The sequence below is a fragment of the Barbatula barbatula genome (genome assembly GCF_947034865.1).
Source record: "Barbatula barbatula genome assembly, chromosome: 20".
NCBI classification, from domain to species: Eukaryota; Metazoa; Chordata; class Actinopteri; order Cypriniformes; family Nemacheilidae; genus Barbatula; species Barbatula barbatula.
Window position 1 is genome coordinate 16,155,173 of NC_136783.1, and position 23,582 is coordinate 16,178,754.

At 37.5% G+C, this 23,582-nt stretch overlaps 1 protein-coding gene across 1 annotated transcript; it reads right to left on the bottom strand.

Moving 5' to 3' along the window:
- Positions 1-1,979: 1,979 nt before the first annotated feature.
- scml2 (Scm polycomb group protein like 2) lies at positions 1,980-21,126 on the bottom strand. The gene is made up of 12 exons (XM_079483566.1): positions 21,058-21,126; positions 20,625-20,859; positions 20,345-20,433; positions 19,791-20,034; positions 12,348-12,646; positions 11,051-11,162; positions 9,749-9,952; positions 8,766-8,942; positions 8,282-8,407; positions 5,115-5,348; positions 3,473-3,633; positions 1,980-3,342 (listed from the first exon to the last, which is right to left on the bottom strand). Exons 1-12 carry the CDS (start codon positions 21,109-21,111, stop codon positions 3,217-3,219), a joined length of 2,061 nt encoding a protein of 686 aa, XP_079339692.1. The 5' UTR covers positions 21,112-21,126; the 3' UTR covers positions 1,980-3,216.
- Between the last annotated feature and the right edge of the window lie 2,456 nt (positions 21,127-23,582).

Consider the following 23,582-nt stretch of genomic DNA (forward strand, 5'->3'; position numbering starts at 1 on the left):
TGTATATTTTTGAGCTGCGCAACACTCTCGGTCCTGTATTTATTTTTTAGTAAACATTGTGTGAATTCCATTGTAAATTTCAACCATTTCTTGCCAGCTCACGAGGCTGCTTAGTAACTGTGCATAGAGAAAGCCAATAAATGTGACTGCATTGAGAAAACAACTCTTGTCTTCCCTTGTTTTTGTAGTCCATTCAATGTGTTGTCCGCCAGATGGCACTGTTTTACACGTTTAAAGTGTGCGGATCTGGATCGCTTGTTTTATTTAAAACTTTTGTTTTATTTCAGACTATATTCCATATAAAGAAAACATTTAAGTAACAAGTTATCGTAAATACGGTCCGTGTATCTTTCTATGCATACATTTATTTTAACTTACGATTCCACGTGGTTGATATAAAGAAAGAAATAGGCATACTTATTGCAGAATGGATCTGAATTGACTGATGGAAGTCATCTTTTCATATCTAGATTTCAAAGACCAGGCATGACCGACACCATCTAACCAATATCAAAACTAGCTTAACAACAATATCCGTATGTCACTCTTGCTGAGTGGGACATCATCACAGAGACAAAGCCAGCATGATCCAGAACACTTTCCAGAAAAGATTCGACAGGAGCCATTGACAGGTGTTTTAAGCCCCAGATGAGATATGACGGAATGCTGTTATCCAGAACAGGACCCCTCTGGCCTCAGAGGTTTAAACACAGTGTATTAGTAGGTCATGCCAGGCTTTGAGTCTGAAGGTTAACAATGAGCCTTTAACATGACAAAATGTGGGAAAAGTGAAGCGCTGTGAATACTTTCTGGATGCACTGTACGTTGGTTAAATCTCCCAAAAACTAGTGACTGCCATAGGAACATCTCAAATGCTCTGCTATGAGACACTCACATGTTCAATCATTTCTACCAGATGTTAAGATACAGACATCTTTTTGCTATGCATGTTACTTTATACATCTGTAATTGTTATTTAAAACTGTATATAGTGTAAATGTTTTTAACACGAACCTTTAACTTTGCAGAAAGTTTTGTTCAGTGAAACAAATTACTTCTTAAATCCATCTGTCCAGACAGGTCAGCACAGAAAAACCTGATGGAGATCGTACCAGGACTTTTGACCATGGCTTTAGACTCTTCAAAGGTCAATTCCACTGAACAAATCAACAATGTTTTATCTTCAGATGCTGTTTTGGACACTTCACCTGAATGCAGATCTGAAGAACACTCAGTGGACCTCGATTTCCAAATGCCTAATGCCGTAATTCTGCTTCGGAAACATATCGTTTGTACTCCCATTGCACTCCCATTCCCACCTTCACATTTTTGCCCTTTGCCCATTTGACAATATTTCTCATGGACAAAGCATTCGTTACAAACGATGAAGGAAATGGAAACATCACAAATTCAAAGTTTGAGGCTTACAAAGGAAGCACTGTGAACTCGAGTCAAACAATCAGTTGCTGTGTCCGTCCCAGACAGTCTCTGCGACAACAATAAAAGAAAAACAATTTCTGGGGTTTATAGGATTAATATGGAACCAGACACGATGGATACGTTCTCAACGCAGAGCTTCGAAAAATATTCAACAAACCATACAGAACATATCAAAACCAAAAATAAATCTTAAGTTTCTTTTTAACATTCGAAGCACTATGGTAGCTCTTACAGAATGAAAAATGTTGTCGAGTTATCGCTTCTTTCCTGAAGGAGATGATGTATTTACGAAACGCGTTCTGGAGCAGTTTGTCCGTTTAGGGATTCTGTAGTAACATCATGGCAAACTCCATGTAAGGGGACCCGCGAATAGCTTGTTCTAAAAACATAACGCTTCATTACGCAAGGTCTTTATACACCTCTGAAGACAGTTGTATTAAATAACATTTCTGTCAATAGATCCTTCAAAAAAAGAATACACTGGACCTTAAAATGCCTTCCCGCAAAACATAAATGTGGCAAAGATTTAAAACAATTTTAGTATTGCAATTATTTATTCAAATGGTAGAAAATTGTTCAAAAAGTAAATACAAAATATCCAACCTGAGTATAAGAGCAAAGTAAATACAGTGTTTCTAAAAGGAGCTAAAACATATGTATATAAATGTATATCGTAACAAAAATGCTCCATCCCCGGATAACAAAATCAATGAACATTAATACCAATTATATACTAAATGTGCTCAAAAGGGGCAGTTTCTACTTATTAAATAGATGAAAGAACACTGAACCAAAACAAAATGCACATTTATATGATACACAGACAAAATAAACTACACATCCAGATCTGCTGTGTTTGCCATTATTCTTATTCTCCTCTGCATGTCTGCCACAAACCATTGTGTACATCAGCAACACGTAACCATATCACATAATTCTGTCACTTGACCATCTAGTGTCAACATAAGAGGAAAAAAAAGACTGTTTATTTTCCAAAACAGGAAAAATGAAAATTAATTGTATGAGTGTCCTGAGTCATCTTGAGATAGAGATGGGAATAACATTGCCGTAGAACGGACAGCGAAACCAAATGCTTAAAAATGACCAATTTACTTAATTATCATTTTAAAAAAAATCAATTTATTCTGCGTCTGTTAAAGGCAGTACATTTAGAAACTATATGATTGTAGATTCCAGTTTCCCCTCACAAAAAAACAACAAGACATTCTGTCATTTGAAGAAAAATAAACACTGGTGAACAATGGATTTTCATTAAACAGCACCAAAACACGAGTTTCAAAGAACCTTGAATTGACATACATCCTAAACCGATGTAAACAGAATATAAAATACAGTGGAAAAACAACATTTGTGAAGTTGTCTGTGCGTGTTGACGGTACCAGAACATGTTACGTAAACAACACAGTGAAATCCTTTGGAATTCAGCTTTCACCATTGTCTTTAGTACCTCAGAATATATATTACTCTGCATTTAAAGTCTGTACTTGGCTACAGTTTTCCACCGCCTTCATAAAGTCCGTCAAATCAGATTATTAATGTTGCCGTTTGTCTTTTTTCAAAAAATGAAATCCAATCCCTGTTTTTTCACGAATTAAACCAACAGCAATGACTTCGGATGAAGTGGGTCGGCATGCTGGACCCTTTACCCACAGCGCTGGTGGTTAATATCCTTTAGCTTCAACACCACACACTGAGTGGACCTCCGTTTTGCTTTGTCGTTCCCTGGTGGATGAGTATTGGCAAGGAAGTTAAAGGCTACAATTTTGTTTGTTTGAGTTTCTCAATATGATGGCAGAGTTTGAGGGCTGGGCCAAGTTTCAGCCCCATGTACTTCATGATCATGTCGCTCCGTAAGAGAATCAAAGCTTTTCCGTCAATCTCCTGAGGAAAGGCAAAACATCAGCAAAGGAAACATGAATCATATTAGTTTCTATTCATTTATAACCAAAACCGAAATGAAAATATATATTTCATTAATGGCTACTTCCGCTCAAAAGCAATGTTCACTCACATGTTTTCTGAAGAGTTCTGCATGCGGGCCCAGTGCCTGAGGATCGGCATCGCGCACAAATTGCATCACTTCCTCTATACTCCAGGATGACGGACTCTTATTGGTCGATCTGGAGGATTCTCTTTCTGCTGCTTGATCCGGACCAGTGGTTGAGCTAGCAGCTGCAGAAGAATTGATAACAAAAAATAAACAAACAAAATACACATGGGCATGGCAAATCAATGCCAAACAAATCTAAAACTTTGGTTGACAATAGAAAACAGACTGTGAAACATTAGTAACAGGGCAAAAATCTGTCAATTAAAAAACAAATAGCTTTACTCAAGGAAGTCGACAATTCCACAAGGGGGCACTGTTGTGACAAATAAACGTCTTTGCTTCAACCTATACCTATTTATTCATATTTACGGATTAAGATAAATGTTACAAAAAAACAGTTTACACATCACGAATTGAGAAAGCTTGAATAAGAAATATGAATAGACATTTTGCCGCTACAATTTGCAGCTGCTGTTAGTTCTGGTTCACAGTGCATTACATTTAATGCAGTGTCCCTAGATGTATACTGCACATTTTGACCAATTAAGTAAAAACCAGCCATATAATTTGTATGTAACAGTCACAGACTGAGACTAGGGCATGACCGATGTCTAAAACATGTTAAATATTTTGGTTTCTATGACTAATTGAACAGTAATTTAGCAAAACTTGTTTTATAATCGGCAAGTAGCACTGGCTTCTGCCTCATCTGATGCTTATTTTAGGAAATTGAATATGCTCTTCAGTGATGCTGATCAGTGCTGCTTTGGCAGATTTCGTCCCAGTCACTTGATGGCAGAAAATGAAACTGAACCCCAAACAACACACCCACCCAGACAATTTGTAAAGAAATACGGCATCGGGAGCTGCTAAAGGGCTTTAATCCATATCAAAGCCCAATGTGGCACTTGACATTTGATTAGAGAAAATATATCGGTTCCACACAGAGCTCTTGTTTGAGGACCAGATGTGAGTGTTTATCCCATGGTAGAAATAGATCAGAGTCTCTTAAGAGCCACGGTGATCTTGTAAGCCAAGCGGCAAGAACAAATTCAGACAAACAATAACACAGCCGGCTTTCGGTCATGAAACACACATTACAATTCGTACAATAGAGGCTCAAACTCTATAAATAACCCAAAACCTTCTATGGATCTAAACAAACCTGCACTTTATAATACATATTATAGATTTTTATCAAAAACAAACACTATATAAGGAATAGGAAGAATAAGACAGATGTGCCAGGTGTTTTTTCAAGAAGCGTATTTGTTTTAGGTCTATTTAAAAACATTGCACTTTACAACCAGATTGTATTTGATAACAGTAGTTGACGCATTAGTTAACCTGAATAAATCTTCTACGTTTATTAGTCTTAGTTCAAGTTGACAGTTCATGTTTGTAATAATACGCCTGTTAACATGAACGATCGATCACAACATCAAGGACCAATACATGCTGAAAAACGATATTGCTCATTTTTAGTTCAAGTTAGCTAAAGCATTTACTCATGTTAACAAATATAAACCAACTGTTACAAAAATTCATTTACAAGCATTGTGTGTGTGAAGGTGCTTAAACAAAGCGTTCTTACATAGCCTACCTTCCAAACGTCTGTGTGTGCGTGCGGGACCCAGATCGGAGGGATTGGAGCAGAGTCTGCGGAGCGGTGGGGGCTGAGAGGAGTAGTGTGGGCTGCTGCCGGCCGAGGTGTGATATTCAGACGGGCTTCGCAGCGCAGGGGCACGAGGGGTCACAGAATTAGAGGACGAGTCCATAGACTCTTCTGAAAACTGCTGGTCTGTGGTCGCGCCGTTTTCAACATGTGTAACGGCCTCTGTTGGGAAGACAGAAGTTTATAGTTGAGGTCACAAAGCATATACTATTTTGTTTCGAAGAAAAAAAATCAACTCAACGACATTTAATCTTAAAGCGGTTTCAATACATAAACCAACACCTAGGCAAACGGTAGAATATGATTCCTGTGTTGTGCATAAATAAAGCCAACGTAACTGGTAGAAACATGCCTCCAATCTGACTTTATAATCTAAACCCATATGACAACACACAACCGCAAACCAATTTAATCGTCATTATAAACACTCTTTACTTGCAATTACAATGACCTTAAACTATGACACTTTAATAAGCGTTAAAGACACTCATCTATCAAAATAATCATGATAAAACACACCCACCAGACCAAACTTTTACTTAATGTATGAGGTTGTCTACTGAAATTATAACTGGACCGAATAAAAACTCATATTTCGGTGCCACTTAAATGCTGACGGAGTCGTCGATAGAGACATTTGCCCTCATTCACATGAACGAATGGGAAAGCTCTGATAATACAGATTCAACACATCTTGTATAATGGTTAAACGGATAGTGAATTATCTGTGATCCGCATGGATCGTAGCTCGCATGACCCGTGGATTGATCATAGTGAAAGACAGCATGCACTAAGACGGTCTCTCTCTCGCTCCCTCCCTCCATCTCGGCGAGTTCAGCATTCATCACCTGGTGCAGTCTTTAACTTTAACGTCCGATACGCGATGAGCGGTGGAATTCAATTCAATTAGATTTATATAGCGCTTTTCACAATGTGCATTGTTCCAAAGCAGCTTTAGAGGGGAAAATAAGAAACCGAAAAACACAAAAAAGGTAAAACACACAACATGGTGTTTATATAACAAGTTCAATTATTCTAGTAAATAATATCTAATAAATGCAGTCTCCCAGTGGTTTATTTAGCATATTTTGCATTAAGTGAATGCTTGGCTGAAAAGAGGCAGCTGGCTTTGAGCTGGCGGCCGCTGCAGTTCACAAAAAATAAATAAAAAATTTGTATCTTCAGCCGCGCATGCCGCAAAAAAACAAAATGGAACTGACTGACGCATACCATGTGAATCCAGCATAAAGCAAGTTTTAAAGTGAAACTAACGTTCTATTTCCTTACGTTCCGACCACCAGGGTGAGTTCTGTAAGCACTGGGGAGAAACCCCTCAGGCCTGGACTTTACATTATGTTTTATTATGTTTGAGGTGATGCTGAGGTGGATTGCGTCGCTGAGAAGTCCCATTACGTTCCTAATGTTGCCCACGGCAGATGTTACACGCTGGGACAAATGCAAGCTTGTTCCAAAACAGGCAATTGACTTCATAGGTCTGACTCTCAACTCTGTCATTGTGCTAGCTGTTCCAACCCCGGAGAGAATCAGGTCAATTGTAACGTGTTGGTCAGAGATGGTAAGTAACGAAGTACAAATACTTCGTTACTGTACTTAAGTAGATTTTTTTGGTATCTGTACTTTACTTCACTATTTATTTTTCTGACACCTTTTTACTTTCACTTCTTACACCTTTAACCAAATATCTGTACTTTCTACTTCTTACATTTTCAAACCAGACTTGTTACTTAAATCTGTATTATTTTTTGTCATGTGCATGTTTTTAAACAAGAAGCCTGTTGGTTTATCGGTTTTTAGGTGAGTCATTGCTAATCACCCATGGCCATATATTCGGGAGATGTTTGAAATTGTGGGTGTTAAAAATTCTTGTCATAAGCAATGTCAATGTTTTCCGTAATTATAGTCTATTTTCTATGTTTGCTAAGTCTGTAATGTTATCATGAATTCATATTTTGCTAGCGTGTTAGTTAGATGTTGTTCATTGTTCACACTTCGCATCTTTTTTGACCAGAAAAAGAACACTCACCGGCAAACACACACAATAACTTAATGTAGTGTTGCTTGCCTGTTATCTGTTGTTAAGTTTTTCCCTCCAATCTTTTCAGTTTTGTTAAAGGGATGTTGCTAGTGCTGTTCGTGCTGTTGGCACACACTTTAATATTCAGTCTTTAGCACAAAATGTTTAAGCCAGCGAATAGGATTATCTAGAAAGTTGCCAATTTGAGCGGTAATGATTTATAATATTTTCACTAGGCCTATTAATCTGTCATCTGGTAAACTAGGTGAGGTGTGAATTATAATGATACTTTCACTCTTGTTTGCATTTCAGTATAATTAACAATGTAACTCACTTTTGTCTGCCTGTGTTCTCTATAGCAGTTGTTCATGGATACAGGCTAAAGCAGGTAGTAGTAATGGCTACTTTTTACTTAAGTATATTTTAGAGCACATACTTTTTTACTTTTACTTGAGTAAAAAATTTAGTCAGTACTTCAACTTTTACCAGAGTATTTTTAAACATGAGTATCTGTACTTGTACTTAAGTAAGGGATGTGTGTACTTTTGCCATCTCTGGTGTTGGTCACCTCAGCACCACATTTCCCTCATGAGACCTCAGGGAGTGCTCTTTAGGTAGCTCAAAACCTGCTTGTTTGGGCTCAGAACGACCTGCTCTCTATTCGGGAAGCGTATCTACCAGGTTGGCTCAATCATACGGCAGATGCCCTTTCTCGTGGTTAGGTGTCACAGGGAGATTGAACTCTACACCCAGGGGTGGTTCAAATGATATGGAAAACATATGGGACCATGCCAGTGAATGTTTTCGCAGACAGTCAGTCATTGCAGTGCCATCGTTTAGTTCGTTTTCTCTGAGGGACGACCCAGGGTCTCTGACGATGCAAGCCAGTGATGCTGTATGCGTTAAATGAACTAAACTCTGCCTTCAGGAAGGATAGTCTCATTCAGTTTCAATTGAACCATTCAGAATTGACCTGGACCTGCTGCAGCTAGTGTGCACAAACAATTCACTCATGGATTTAGACATGTACAAACATTGAGTAGAGCTTAACGGGCCGTACCGTCAGAGGGCAGAGCTTCTGTTCTGTGTAGTTTAGGTGAGGGAGCAGCTGTGTAGGAAGCTGAATCTCTGTTGAAACGTCTCGTACCCCGTGCAACAGACAAAGCTTCTGATGTCTCCTCTTTTACTGCTAAAAGAATAACGAAAACATACATTTAAAATTTACATAATTTGATCATACACTTATTTTCTCAAGTGACCTACAAATGACTTCGCTGTTCTTCCAAAACCTTGGATGTCCACATTCACTGTTTTTCAGGAAATTATTCAATATTGTGCTTTCAAAGTAGATTTTATTATTAATACTTTATTGGTTAGATCTCTGCAAACCCATTGCGAAACATTGGGTGACTAATAATGATTTAAGACAACAAAAGAAACTCCCTAAACATGGAGTTACATGGACAGCAACGATGTGAAACCGCAATGCACATTAAGACGGGCCAAACCGAAAGTTTGTACAGACCAAACATAAAACACTGTACCTGACTTGCTCCTGTCGTAGCATGTGTGTGTGTTGGCTGTTAGCGGACTGAACGGCTGGCTGCTGAACAGGTTGTCACACTGCAAGTGGTGACACAACGTTTCTAGAAAGCGCAAAACAAAGGATGCGCTGGATGCTGTGGGGAGCTTGACGTAGTGAATTCCTCCGTCAGAATGAACTGAAAGACAAAGAGAGATTGTGCATTTATCTTGTGTGTGTATATCTCAAATCAAACATACATCCTGTTACACACAAACGTGTTCACTGTACTAATAAATTAACATCTCCCACCCCCCACATAGCTAATATTATTTTAACCAGATTAAAAAAATATGGGGTTGGTTGGGGGTTTGATCTGGCTAAATACGTGGCGATTAAGGGGCCAGGGTGTCTCGGCAGATGGCCCCGCAGTCTCGGCGTGGGCCTCGCCCCCTGCACGCACACAAATATAGACACAAATACTTCCCCCGGGAGCGGCCCAATCAAACGCTCTAAACCAGGTTATAAGCAGATGTCACCCCTTATTACTCGCAGTCTGATGACATCAGCTGTGCACACACGCTTCACTATAAACACACACCCTACTTTCTTCAGCTCACACACACCCATGTTTTCACTTCTTCCTTTAGAAATAGACACAAAAACGGTTGACATCAGTTCGCTTTTGTATAATCGCCAATTAATGTACTTATTCGAATACTGCTGAAGAGATAGTTCGCCCAAGGATGATGATTCTTTCTTCGTGTACTCATCCTCATGTCATTTCTCATGTTGGTAACCGTACAACACTGGACCACATTGACTTCCATTGTAAGAACCACTGAGACATTTCTCAAAATATTGTCTTTTGTGTCTCACAGAAGAAACAGTCATACAGATTTTGTATAAATGATGTATTCATTTTCATTTTGGGGAGAAGCCAATTTGGAAAACAGAAAAATTAGAAAAGACTCATTTAAATGCTAGCAGGAGATTGAGACTCACCTCTGATGATCTCGCCTCCGTCGGACTGCGACTGCAGAAAGCTGAACAAAACTTTGGGCTGAAAAGCACAGTCCACGCAGGCTTGGACCGCATGCTGCAGAACCGTGTTCACGGGACCCGGCCCGAAATGATCCGGCAGCTGCAACAACAGCTTGCGGTCCAGATGAGGCCCCGACACACCATGTTTATTCACATACACGCAAACTAAAGAGATGTGAGGGAGGACAGGTAGTCAGGAGAGGTGTGTAGCCAAACACAAAAAAACAAAGCCAACTGACATGTAGCAGTAACACTTCACACACTTTTGCCGCTTTATAAATAATTTTACATGTGGTTTACATAAGCCAAGATAGTTTTGAGAAAACATGCAACATCACTTAGTTGCACTTGCTTTTAACTTACGTGAAGGTACTTTTAGTAAGTGTGTATTACAACAGAATAAAGTGGAAAGTCAAGATATAGAGGTTTATAAGGAAACCTTATAAACCGGTACATACAACTGCCAAACCACATTGCTGAGTACAGGGTCATGTGTGATACTATATACAAAAAAAACATTTTAGAGCTGATCACACTTCTAGATACATTTTAATACATGTAATATAATCAACAACTGTAATCACACACAGAAAGCTTTCGTGCCTTGATCTCTCCCAGGTTTGTGAATTAATCATCGGTGAAATGCGCTGCACACGCTTGAATATTCGGATTGTACTGTTCTTGAACAGTATTGTAAATAAAATGTAACCATTCGTTTTTAATTGTTCATCAAGAACAAACAAAGAGGCTTTCTTTTCGCAAAGAAACACACAGAGTCTCCACGATATGGCTGCGGCGACGATACAATGAGATTGACAAGTACGCCCACCTTACTCTCGTATAGATTTGGGCGGTCTTAGTCAAATCATACCACGAAATGACGTAGATTCGTAGGGGTGTGGTTACAAGTGCCATTTCAGGCAGGTCTGGGTGAGCATTGCCTTTTAGATAGAATGCCTATTTTGTTCCGACGCTTTAATTTTAGCAATTTTACGTGTCTAATACATGCATGGGCAACTTATAACGCAACGAACACACAGAAAAACACGTATTCACCCCATATGACACCTTTAATATATTGAAATGTCATATGTCAAGAAATAGGGACCTTTTAAATATTTTCCCATTCATATTTAATTTGATTTTTGTCTAGAAGGAAAGAAAAAAGAAAGACATATGTCTAATTCGTCCTAATGTATCTTTCGATTTCAAAGTGAAGTCCTTTACTCGACTGAAAAGCAGTAAAATTGAACTGAATCCTACCGGTGGACACGACTCCGGAGTCTCTCGTTGTCTGTAGGCTAGAAAGCCTCCCGTCTGACACAGAGGATGACAAAGTGGGGCTTGAAAGTGAATGAGGAACCTTTGGTTTCCTCTGTGAAGGAGGAAGGCAGAAAATAAAGAGATAAAACATGAATACACAAACCATCGCTAACCGTCAACATTTGCCCACAATGTAACAATGCCTGAAGATGACAAAGGCCTTATCTCGACGGAGATGAGGACAATCCATGAATGTTTAATGTACCATTCATGTGGAAATATTCTAAAGGAGGTGTTAATATTCTGTTTGAATAATTCCTCATGACATGTGACACCCTCAAATCACACAAAAGTAAATTATAATCCATTATAGTTTTTTCTTTTCGTTTATTTCTTCCCATTTTATAATGAGCCCGGATATTGCAGGAATCAGACTCTTATACAGTGTAAATTTTTGATACCCAAACCAAACCAAATTTGTGGCCATTTACAAAACCTTTAAGTCGACAGAAATAATTGTGGTCGCTTTAAAAAAAAGAGACACTGGTTGCACAATACGATAAAGAAAACGTGCCAGTAAGACTAAAATATATTTAATAGTCCAAATAAATATATAACAACGATTATAAATATATGATGATATAAATATACATACTGTTGGAGCCATTATTGTTAATTTTTTTTTTAAGAACGCTAGTGGTGATAAGGTCAGTATGAAAGGTCAAACTAACTTTTGACCGTGCATGCAGCCTTGATATGGTGGTAATGGCTGTAATATTTCTGTTTTGAATATTGATTTTGAAGTTTACGTTTTTTCCTTCTTATGTTTTGCCTGCAAATATGTGAAAAATAAACCAGTAAACCTTTTTAAATGTATGCTTGGACATCGGACTCTTTTCATTCACTACAGAAGCACTCATCAAACAAGGCTTTAATTCCATAACGCGCCACTACACATACAAACAATTAATCACGAAAGTTTGTGTTTACATGATAAATGTCTGTGTACTGTGCATGTTTGTTTTGAATTTATAAACACATACACATATATTTAAAAAAAAATAAAGAAACATTCATATACAACTTAAATTATTGGCAATTATAAATCAATACATGTAACTATTATCTGTATATGTATGCATGCATGCATGTGTATAAATACATACAAAATGTAAACACAAACTTTTATTCTAGATGCGATTAATCGTTGGACAGCCCTTACCTAAACACAAAAACTAAAGCAAAAAAGGCACATTTAAATCATCACGTCAACAGATCCATAAAAACACATTTGTACCTTGCTACCGGGTTTGGGTCCCCTCTTTTTATGAGGCTTAGGCATCAGCTGTGTGTTTATGGGGTTCTTGAATGCATGAGACTGCGTTTGGTCGTTCTGTGTTGTGCCGGATGCAGCTGCTGCAGCTTCGGCCACTGCTTTCAGCATGGCGATAGTCTGGCTCTTTGGTCTTCTCCCACGTACCCCCTTGCGCACGGGCAGAGGGGGCAACGGGTGCGGCAGGCGGTAAGGGGACTGCATGGAGCGCAGGGACTTGCTGGACTGACACAATGTTGGAATAAGTGTCTTCGGGAATGTAACTACAAAGAGATACAACACAACCAATAAGAATTATTTTGTGCAGATTTACATAGACAAATTCATGATATAATAATAATAAATGATTCCAGTTAAAGTGCATATTGCAAGTAGTTTATTTTTATAAAATGAATATATGATCTTGTATAAAAAATACCATTTGAAAAGTTAATGTCGGATTTAAAATGTTTTTCAAAACATGAGGGCACAAAGTGATAGGGATAGTTCACCCAAAATATTTTAATTCTGTCATCATTTAATCACACTCTTGTCATTTCCAACCAGTAAGACGCAAAATAAAATATTTTGAAGAATTTTAACTGGACAGCGGTGGTGCCATTCGCATCTTTTGCACGGACACAAAACCAATGCATGTCAATTAGTACAGTCATTGATCAGATACCAACATTCTTTAAAATATTTTCTTTTGTGTACTGCAGAAGAAAGTCATACAGGTATGAAATGACAAGAGGGTGAGTAAATGATGACAGAATTTCCCCTATCCCTTTAAGAGGCACCATGGTATCCTGCACATGATAATTCTAAAGTTTGAATGAGCAGTTTAAGCGATTGGATCAAACGGAGAGAGAGAGAAAAAAAGCCACAACTTTGATCTTTTCTCTTTGAATCTGACCACTTAATAGCTCTGTGCTTTTCATATGGCTGACTTTCCCATTTTGCATATTAGTAGCATCATGTTTCGGCCCTGAAAGCAGCACTGTTTGAAAACTGGGAGCCAAAAATTGAATCATCAGAGGATCCTCTTAAAGATGGATGTTTCAGCTTACCATTGTGCTTTTCAGGAGGTACTTGCCTTTCTGCACTCCATTGTTTGTGGGCTTTTACCCCCTCCTGCTAGAGCAGTGCTCACTGGCCAAATAGGCAAACCCTTTCAGGGACCAACAGGTAATCCTTATTATCAGAGGGACTCAATCACACCAGCACCTAGATGTTGATGTGTTTCTATATTGTGAGAGAGGGTCATGCCTGGAAATGTTTTTTAATATTTCCAATTTGGTTTTATTATGTGCAGCAGTAAGCAATTTCCTATGAATACTAGGCAGGTTAATGTATTATTCATTTTGTTGCTGGCTCGTAATGCAGTGTCTATATTATAATGTTCATACGGCTGTTTTTTAAAGCGCTTGGCATTATTAGTATTTTCAGATGATGTATGTGTATTAAAAAAGCTAATGTAATGTAATGCAAAACCATGCACAAAATCATTAACTTAAATTAGTTTTCTACTCATCAAATACAGCAAAGGGGTAAAATGTGTGACCTTTTGAGCTAAATGAACACTGGTAATGCATCAAATTAATAAAAAAATCATCTCTGTGCTGTGCAAACCCTGCCTCGCAATCCCAGCATTATTCTTAAATCTCGCAAACACTCTGATTCGCTCTTTAAACCCGCCGCCCAAGTTTCACACATCTCCAACCCAACTGACAAAAGTAAAAACAACACAAGCTCCCTCTCTGGGAGACAAACAATGCACGTAAACCAAAATCACCAAATTCCCCCTCAACTGGCTCTGCATGAACCATCCCAATAAGATCAGATAAACTTCTCCTATTACAGGGTGGCTGAAAGAGCCGAGGGGGGGTCAGGGTAAGTCAGCTTTGCTAAGTACATCTGGGAGTTTTCGCAGCGTTCTCCATGCAGCTGCTCTTCAGGGCCTCGAGAGAGTATGGCAAGAGAAACGAAGCCCAAGGCGTGCAGACGTTTAATGAGGAGAAAAGGCGTGCAAGGAATGGACAAGCGCGATCTTTCATTTAAGGGTCGCGACTAGACGATTCTCATTCAAATATCTCGTGAATATAAGTGGAAACGTAGAGAATCGAGCTTGTTAGGCAAATGCATATTATGCACGTGCACAATGGCCAAGCAAAACAGACGCAAAGATTTTCAGAAACTCTGCACAATGAGAGGTGCTGACATCGTAAAGCAAACTTTCCACACCCTGCTCAACAAAGGCTGTGTTTAAAGGTGTAGCATACTTTTTCTCAACAGCTAGATCACAAATGAAGGGGATCGCAATACTGCCTGCTGTGTGAGTGACCCAGTGACCTACAAGTTGACTCCCACCCAAAGGAGTGCCCGGCGCAGAACCCAAGGGACATACGAGATGACGTGACTACCTAACAGATGCATTTATAAACTGCCGTTAAAAAACTGCCATACCGTGCATCCACAGTTTCTCGAAATAGTATGTGCGAATTACCTAAAACTTGCAGCACAGTTGAGTTCCAGGAACTGATGTAGAAGGCATTCATGCACAACTTATATCACATGCGCAATATTTACATTTCATTCTACAATATACCTGAAAGACTGGACAACCAGTCTGGTAACTGCAGTTTGGGCTTAACAGGGACTAAAACCACATGTTGTGGGGGAGTTACCACGATGGAAAGAAAGTGTGCATGTGTGTGTGGTAATAGGGTTCCCTAACCCCAGGCGATTTAATGAAACAATGCAAGCTGTTAGGGGAACTACAGTCAAAACAGTTCCACAGAAGCTTGAAAATGTGGCATGTGTAGTTTGTGCAAAAGAGAAAGCACCATATATTTATAGATTTGTGACACTTTTTCTTACAATTTATGAGTTTATAAATGAATGATATGATTCAGTAACGTTAACTGATGCAGAACTAAGAAAGTAAATTGAGCACCGCATAATCCAACTATTAAATAAATAAATAAATACAAACAAACTCTAAAGTAAATGCACACGACCTGACAGTTGATTGTTTACATTCGTCTATTATTATACGTACAAGGACTACAATTGTACCCGTTTCGAAACCACTTGCAACGAGATCGCTTTCATAAACAACGTTAGCAATAATAGTAAACAGCGTGTCTATTACATTCGCAAACAATAAAACTATACCCGACGGTCATTAAACACTTCGAAAATGGACTAAAAACAAACTCATGTGACCTACATGCACAAGCCACTAAAACAAAGCAACAGACATCAGAGACAAAAGCCTCGGAAATCCGCCAGAGGAACTCACCAAATCGCCAACTTTCAACTATATCCGCGTTGTGCACCAAACAATTCGGTGTATGCGTTTCCCTCGGCCGATATCGTTTATTTGCAACGCGGAATTAACAACCGGAGCATGTACTCACTTTCGCAGCTGGTTAGAGTAGCAGTCGCGGCGGCAGAAGCGCATGACAAAGCCCGTACCGGTGGAGCTCTGCTGCTTGAGCAATATCTGATTAACATGTAGGCGGGGATGAGGAGGGGACGGAGGAGGGGGAGGAGGAGAATTGGGGGCTTAGTCGCGTTATCAAAGCCAGTGACATTATTGGCAGCCAAATATACAAAGTAGGTTACGAAAATAAACACGATCAAACGTCCTATTAGGAGATATTCATATTTGAATACAGTATAATTGAATAGGCTACTTTATAATTGAATAATTATATCAAGATGCAGAGTTATATATTAGGTAGATGTATTTTAATAGTATTTGTATGACAAATATATAGAAAAAATATATTTTAAAACGCATACTACTGAGCAAATACGAAAACGTCGTTTTTGCAGCAAAATCAGAACATATGATTAAAAACACGGTTACTATACTTCATTTACTATACAATGCAATGGTAATATTATCATTTAATTCATTTCCTAACGTTAATTCCTCATTTAAAATCAACAGCAACGTCATCAATCAAGGGAATCGGCGGACCTTTGGGTAGGCGTAGGGCTACATCTGTTTTTTTGCAGCTAAATCTGACAAAAGTTGGCAAGTTTGACCAAAAACCATCAGGCCGTCGTCAGTGTCGTGTTGTTTCGGAGTCCCTACCGCGCGTTCGGAGACACGAGGTGTATAACGGGCGACGGATTTATCCCGGTTTGAGTCCAGAGATCTCAACCCATATTTCTTTAATGCACTGTATGTGAAATTGCGCATCCCAGCTACAATTATAGGATGGCAAAAATGCAACCATCTAAAGGCTAATTGGATTTGTCGACTTTTGTCTCGCACGTGTCTTTTATAAGCATGCAATGTGAAATGTGTAAAACCACCTTATTAAGAAAACCTGCCCTATTGTTCTCATTTTAGGTGTGAGAGCAGGAGCAGATGTGAAAGCTGCGATTATAAACTCTAGAAATTGAGATTAGGCATTTGAGAGATTTATTATGTAGCCTATTTTTAGAATAAAGGCTCTCAACAGGCATGTAATTGTTTTTGAGAAAAGTAATTTAAAGATTTAAATTCATTATCAAAAATACATTTTAGTATTTGGTAATTCTGCTTAATAATTGAAAAACGAAATCATTTGTTGAAATTAACTCGCATCTGTGAATACTATTATACAACAGTCAGTTCTGGTACTTGATTCTGATTGGTTGAGCCGAGTTCTAATCCGTTATAAAATACCCAGATTTATAAATGCTGATCGCATTATGTAGGCTAAATATAACTTTATTTTATGAAACCTTGCTACGCATATGGACTAACCGTTTTATAAAAGCCTTAAGGCAATGTTGACATTTGAAGTTGATAATGGGGCTTTCTTTAGTAAAAAAAAACTATGCTCCAAAACGGAAGCCATTTTATTTTGTCAAGCTTGAGCCTTCTCGACAAATCATGTTCCTTGCATTTTGTTTTAGAAACGACAGGTCTCTGTCATTGGTTAGCTGTGAAAAGGTGATGACGTAGGGCTGGTTTGTTCAATCTTTAAAGACGCTGGCGCTGGCGTTTAAAAAAGCGCGCGGGACATTTTTGAAAACCGGTTTACTATTTAGGATTATAATGTAATACAGACCGTAGCATCTTAAAAAAAGAAGTCAAGTGTGAACACTGCGCTTCTCTTCGTTCCACAACGCTTTAATAAATCCCCAATGTTTCTTTAAAATATTCAACTGAGATGAGGAGTCAAGGATTTGCAAATTTGGTCAGCCCTGTTTTTTTCAAAGCCAAGATACTCTTGACAGACTGATTCAAGGTTAAAGCACACTGCATTTACATTTGGTGGCAAAACCAGAATTTTCACATCTTTCATAAGCCACGTGAGAAACATAATCAAAAACTGAAACAAAACAAACCCATTCCCAAAGACAGGAAATTATTTTCTTTTACATTAAAGACAATGACAGTTTAGCTTTAACTATAAAACCTCATAGATTAACTAATCCTTTTTGTGTACAAGGCTTGCCGTACTTGTCTTAAAGCGCTTATTGCTGCTTCTTTAAATCTATGTGCACATATACAATGAGTGTGTTTTGTGCCTAAAGTCAAAACCCAGCAAGAAAAAATTGAAATACAGAAGGAAAAACATAGTTCAGTCACCCACACTTAGTCTTCAGCACTCATTAGTAAGGTGGTAACAAGTAATGATCAGTAAACTTTTATGCTAGGCTAATGAAGAGAAAGATAAACATCCTCGCAAAGGCAAGGATCCATATGCTCTCACACCCCAATTTAATGTCCGTGTATATTTTAACCATGCCTTTACGTTAAAACAGGTTTAATTTGAAGAAAGAAAGTTTACATTGAAATGACCTTATAATTGTGGCTTTAATTTTCATGCAAAGGAAAATGCTTTTGGTGCTTTGTGCATGAAAGTTCTTTATGATAATTACAAAATCTTCAAAACTGCAGAACTACAATGTAAAAAATTACAGTATTACTGGAAGCAGTTTGCCAGTAACTTACTGTAGATTTATGAAATTTACTGGCAACTGTTTGTTAAGATAAATAATCATTAAACATTAACAAGTCTTTATCCTTACAGAAAAAAACTATAAATAACAGCCTCATGCAAAGCATTCTGGGAACCAAAATTAGAAAAAAAGCCGAAAAAAACTTATTTGGATTTCTTGTTCCCCAAATGCTTTGCATGAGGCTGGTATTTTATCGTTTTTTCGGTAAAGATAAAGACTTGTTAATGAGTAATATTCATTTATCTTTGAACTGTTGCCAATAAATTAGATAAATATCAATCTACAGTAAGTTACTGGCAACTAGCTGCATAACTACAGCAAAACGTTTTTACAGTGTACCCGTCAACATCGTTTGACATGTTAGGATTGTATTTGCTCTTTCAAAGATGAGATATTTAAAAAGGTTAAAAAAAGTATTTCGTCAGTTGTAGCTCTTTTAAGCCATTCAGACTACTGCTGAGTCATAAAATTATGCAAGTGTTTCAATAAAATTGGGTCAGTGAATTGTAATCAGTTTGTAAATAATTTACAGCAATTCGAAAAGAAAGCTAACTCGGACATGCGTAAAATTTATTTAACCCTTCTTCTGTCCTAGACTGCTTATTTATTTATTTTCGCCAATGACTTTATGCTAGAATACTCCAAAAAGCTTTAAAAATAACAACCACACATGCACATCAGAATGCCATAAATAATAGGAGCATTTATTGACATTAAGTCTAATTTAGTGCACTTCCCCAAAACAACAGCAAGAATTTTACAATTTGTTGATACTGCCTTTTTAGATTAGATTAGAGAGAAAAGACAGTGACAGCATTTGTATTTTTAGATAACTGGTATGAAAAATTATTATTTATGAATGATGGTTATTTTTAAATACATTACTAATATATGACTTCAAATTCATAAACTGTAGCCACATTTATCCCACGAATAATGAGTTTTCTCATAAATTTCACAGGAAGGATCTATCAAAATACACACTGAACACAAATCTTAACTCTTAAACAAATCTGAAATTGAAAGAAAAAAAATTGAATATAAGCTGTTAAACCCTTAGATCATCCTGTTCCAAATCAAATCCATTTTTAGAAAATCATCATCATGTCACCATTATAAATATTTTCCCTTGCATTTGTTCTGGTCTTTGTAGAGTTGTATAGAAATATTATCTCATAAAAATGTTAATCAAATGTTAAAAAAACATAAACCATTTCAACTATTACCCTGCTTTCTTCAGATTAAACTCCAAAATTCAACATTTAATAGTAATAATAATAATAATAATTATAATACTAATAATTTTTTTAAATGAATACATTTGAAAAGTAAAAATGTCAATAATAAGTTCAGTTCTTGTCAACAACTGTCATGTTTTCCATATTTTCAAATGCTGAGACACATTTCAGAAAAGTAACACTGTAGTGACGCTTAGTGGTCTGAGACTGTACTTACAGCAGTTGCCAGGAGGCTGTAGATTGTGTTTGGTCAGCTGACACCAGCCCACAGGGAAGAGGTCTCTAGAGTCATACTGGCACCAATAATCAAACGCTCCCCTCCATCCATCAAACATGATGAATACCTTATCCCCTCTCACCTCTCCGATAGTGGCGGGGCAGATGAGGTAAGGATTCTTGTGGTCCACAGCCTCCAGTTTCATACCAGTTTTAAAGTTGTTTTGAGTGGGTTTGGCAGGGTCCTAAGAAATCGGAAATTGCATCAATTCATTTTTTTAAAACACCTAAAATTTTATTTTTTTATTTTCCTAAAAATATTGAAGGCAAAAATTCAATTCATAAACAAAACTATATAAATTACCATTGGTCTTAACTAAATAAACTGTATAAACTAGCAGTGCTAAGGAAAGTATTCATTATTTAAGTTCTTTACAGAACTCTGAATTTGTGTTGTGCCACAAACAAAATGCTTCCCCTTCATTTCCAGCTTTAATAATGAATCATATAAAAACACTTTAATACTTTTATAAGTAAGTTGAAGATGGTAATGACCTTTTTGAAGGCTGAAACTGGAGCTATCTCTGCCCCACTTAATGTTTTTAACAGGAACATGGGCCATGAGGAGGCGTTCATTCTGAACCCTAAATATGAAATGGCATTAAAGAGGGTTTGGAACATGCACAAAGAGGTAACGTGAAAAATAAATAATTCACAGGTAAACACTTTCGTGAAAACATATACATGCTAAAATTTTGATTTATTATAAAAGCAATGTTTAATTTTCAGTTTTTCACTTGTGACTTCCCAGAATGTCTGGGTGTGCATTATTCACCCAGTGGCGGCTGCAGCATGTCTCCCGTCTTCTCGCATGTGCCAATATGTTGAATGTCAGAGGAGTCGACCAATCGCCAAAAGTCATTGGTGTTGTCACTGCCATCTAGTCTGAGCCGCAGACGCACACCCATTAACCCTATGATGGTGGCAATACAAACAGAGGTGGAATTCCTGGGGTCACGAGCCTCTACCTTCATTCCCACCTTAAAATCAATACTGGGAGGAATTCTGGACTGGAGAGAAAAAGAGAGTGAGAAACAACAACCAGAGATGAGAAAATACAATTTTGTGTTTTGAAGTGAATTAGTCCCCACAGGATGGATTGTTGAAGAGAATTGGAGAGAAATTTTTAAAACCCCAATTTCCACAAAGTCAATTTTCCAGAGATAAACAGATAAATGAGGATAAATATTAAACTGTGGGGCTCTTACCTGTCGGAAACAGTTGGGGGAAGCAGGAGATGAGGAAGTCTCTTTCAAATACATCTCCCAGCTGAAAGACTCTAAAGCGAACAGGAAAGTGAAATGTGCGTTCAGAAAGAAAACACAAAACACATTTGTTTCACACTTTAATATAAAAGAGAATGCTGTACCGTTGTGACCATGTGAAGGGTATAAATCATCATTGTTCCTCCCTGACTTTTCCTTTATACTGTCTTTTTTGTCTACAAACAGTGTGTAAAACAGAAATATTGATAAAAGACAGAAGAGGTCAAAGTAAACAAATAAACGAGATTTAAAACATCAAACTGTGCTGAAATGTGGCTGTTTTGACCTTTCTGAGGGATTTTACCCATTGTGATCTGAAGCAGCACATTAAATGCAACAGGAAAGCTAACACAGCTCTTAAACAGGCATCTGGAATGAGAAAGCAAAGAAAGATCCTTAATTTAAAAAATTGTGACTTGCTGGTCATTTACGTTTATGACTAACTGTAACAACATCACATTTTTTACATTTCAAAACATGGATTACTTTCTGCTGGCATCTGAAAGCAATTTATTCCACCAACATCTTACTGTGCAGAAAATATATATCGTTAAATCACAAATCTTCAAAGAATCTAAGAGGCTTACTAAGAAAAGCTTTTCTTCTATTTGACAACATAATAAGTTACCGCAGCTTCTGAGGAACCCTACGCTCTGTGATCAAAGCCTTGGTTCTCCCAGCAAGTGATAAGTCACATCACAGTTTGGAGAAAATTGACTACAGCTGATGTACTGTGCAAGCTGACACTGGGATGAGGGATGTCCTTTTTATTCCCCTTATTTATACTCTGCTAGAAACTCTTAATGGCTAATTGAGCAAAGTTAAAAAAACATGAAGACTGGAATGAATGTGGTCTTACATACACTATGTTTAGTACAGAAGCAATTGAGTTTTGTTACATTTACAAAAGTAAAATGTTGTACATGTTTAGCTGTTTAATACATTTGGGATCTAACAGAACCATTGTAAATGGTTTGCTATTCTAGTAATGTGAATTATGACTTAAGTGCAACTTTAAATGCAACAGGTTTTACCAAAGCTTACTTAACTTAGTTTAAATTCACGTTCACGCATACACTACAAAAAAAAAGCACACTTTGGTTTATAGATATGTAACTTCACTTTTCCATTCACAAAACCCCAGCCCAAGGTTGATAAAAATACAAATGTTTTAATAATAAACTATTTGAAAAATAAAAATGATACAAACATTGAAACAAAGTTCCTACAAGAAGTAGTAAGCATGCAAACTGTGCATTTTAAAAACTTTCTTGCACTTACCCAGACAAAGAATTGAATAACAAAAAAACCCAGATGATGCCAAAACCAAGATAAACTAAATCCTGCGAGTGGGAGATAAAAAAGATACAGTCCGTTCAATGTCACACCAATGTCTCTGCTCGAAGACCCTCACCTTCTCTCTTCAGCATTGTCTAGAGAGCAGACAGCAGATCTTTCTCCCCCTTTCTCCTCCTCGTTCTTCTGTCTTAAGCTGTGAATCCCATTCAGAGTCGTCATAAACATTCCAAACCGCCGTAAAAAGGTCATAAGCCAGTGTACATTTGTGGGAGTCTGCAGCAGTACTTGAAAGGATTCCAGCACCTCCCATTAAGATGATGTCTACATTTTGTGAGGTCTCTCTTTCTCTCTTCAAGGCCCTAGCACCACAACCCCAAACCGAAAGTGTTGTTTTGACATGGCTAATTTAAAGCAGAGATCAAATTGGAAGATATACTTTGGGCTGTTGAGATTAATGAATTAACAAACGAGTGACATGACAGGGAGGTCAAGAGGTGTCCTTTTGTTTCTCAAGCACTCATTTTTCTTATTTAAAAAGTAAGCCTTTTTGTGATGGTAGATGAAAGGAAAATATAAAACAAACGAAACACCTCAGAGGGCTATGCAAAACAATATGTTATTTTTATTTCATGTTATAAATAACATTTAAAATATTCATTTTACTAATAGGCACCTATTCTACATTGTTGTATAATTCCCATTAATGTTGTAGTATGTTTATATGTATTTATTTATTTTTATTGAAGTATTGTTTGATTGACCTCAAAATATTACAAACAGGGTTATAACATCACATGAATGTATAACATTACATTAAATGTGAGTTTGAAAATGTTAGGACGTTTGAAAAGGAAAACATTAGCCGACTTTAAATGTAGTTTTGTCAATGTCAATAACTGTTATCAATAATCGCGTGTTATATAGCAAATATCTGATATACTTTTGTTTTCAACAGTTATATCGACATATTGAGAGTTTTAGTCGATATAAGAGGCAGCGAGCTGTTTCACAGTAGGAGATTCAGGACAACATGGCACACACACACACACACACACACACACACACACACACACACATATATAGGGTCATATTAAATGCATACATGCCTTCAGCTTTAGCAGGACCGTGTCTATGTTGATATTAAACGAAGGCACAATAAAATGTGGCAC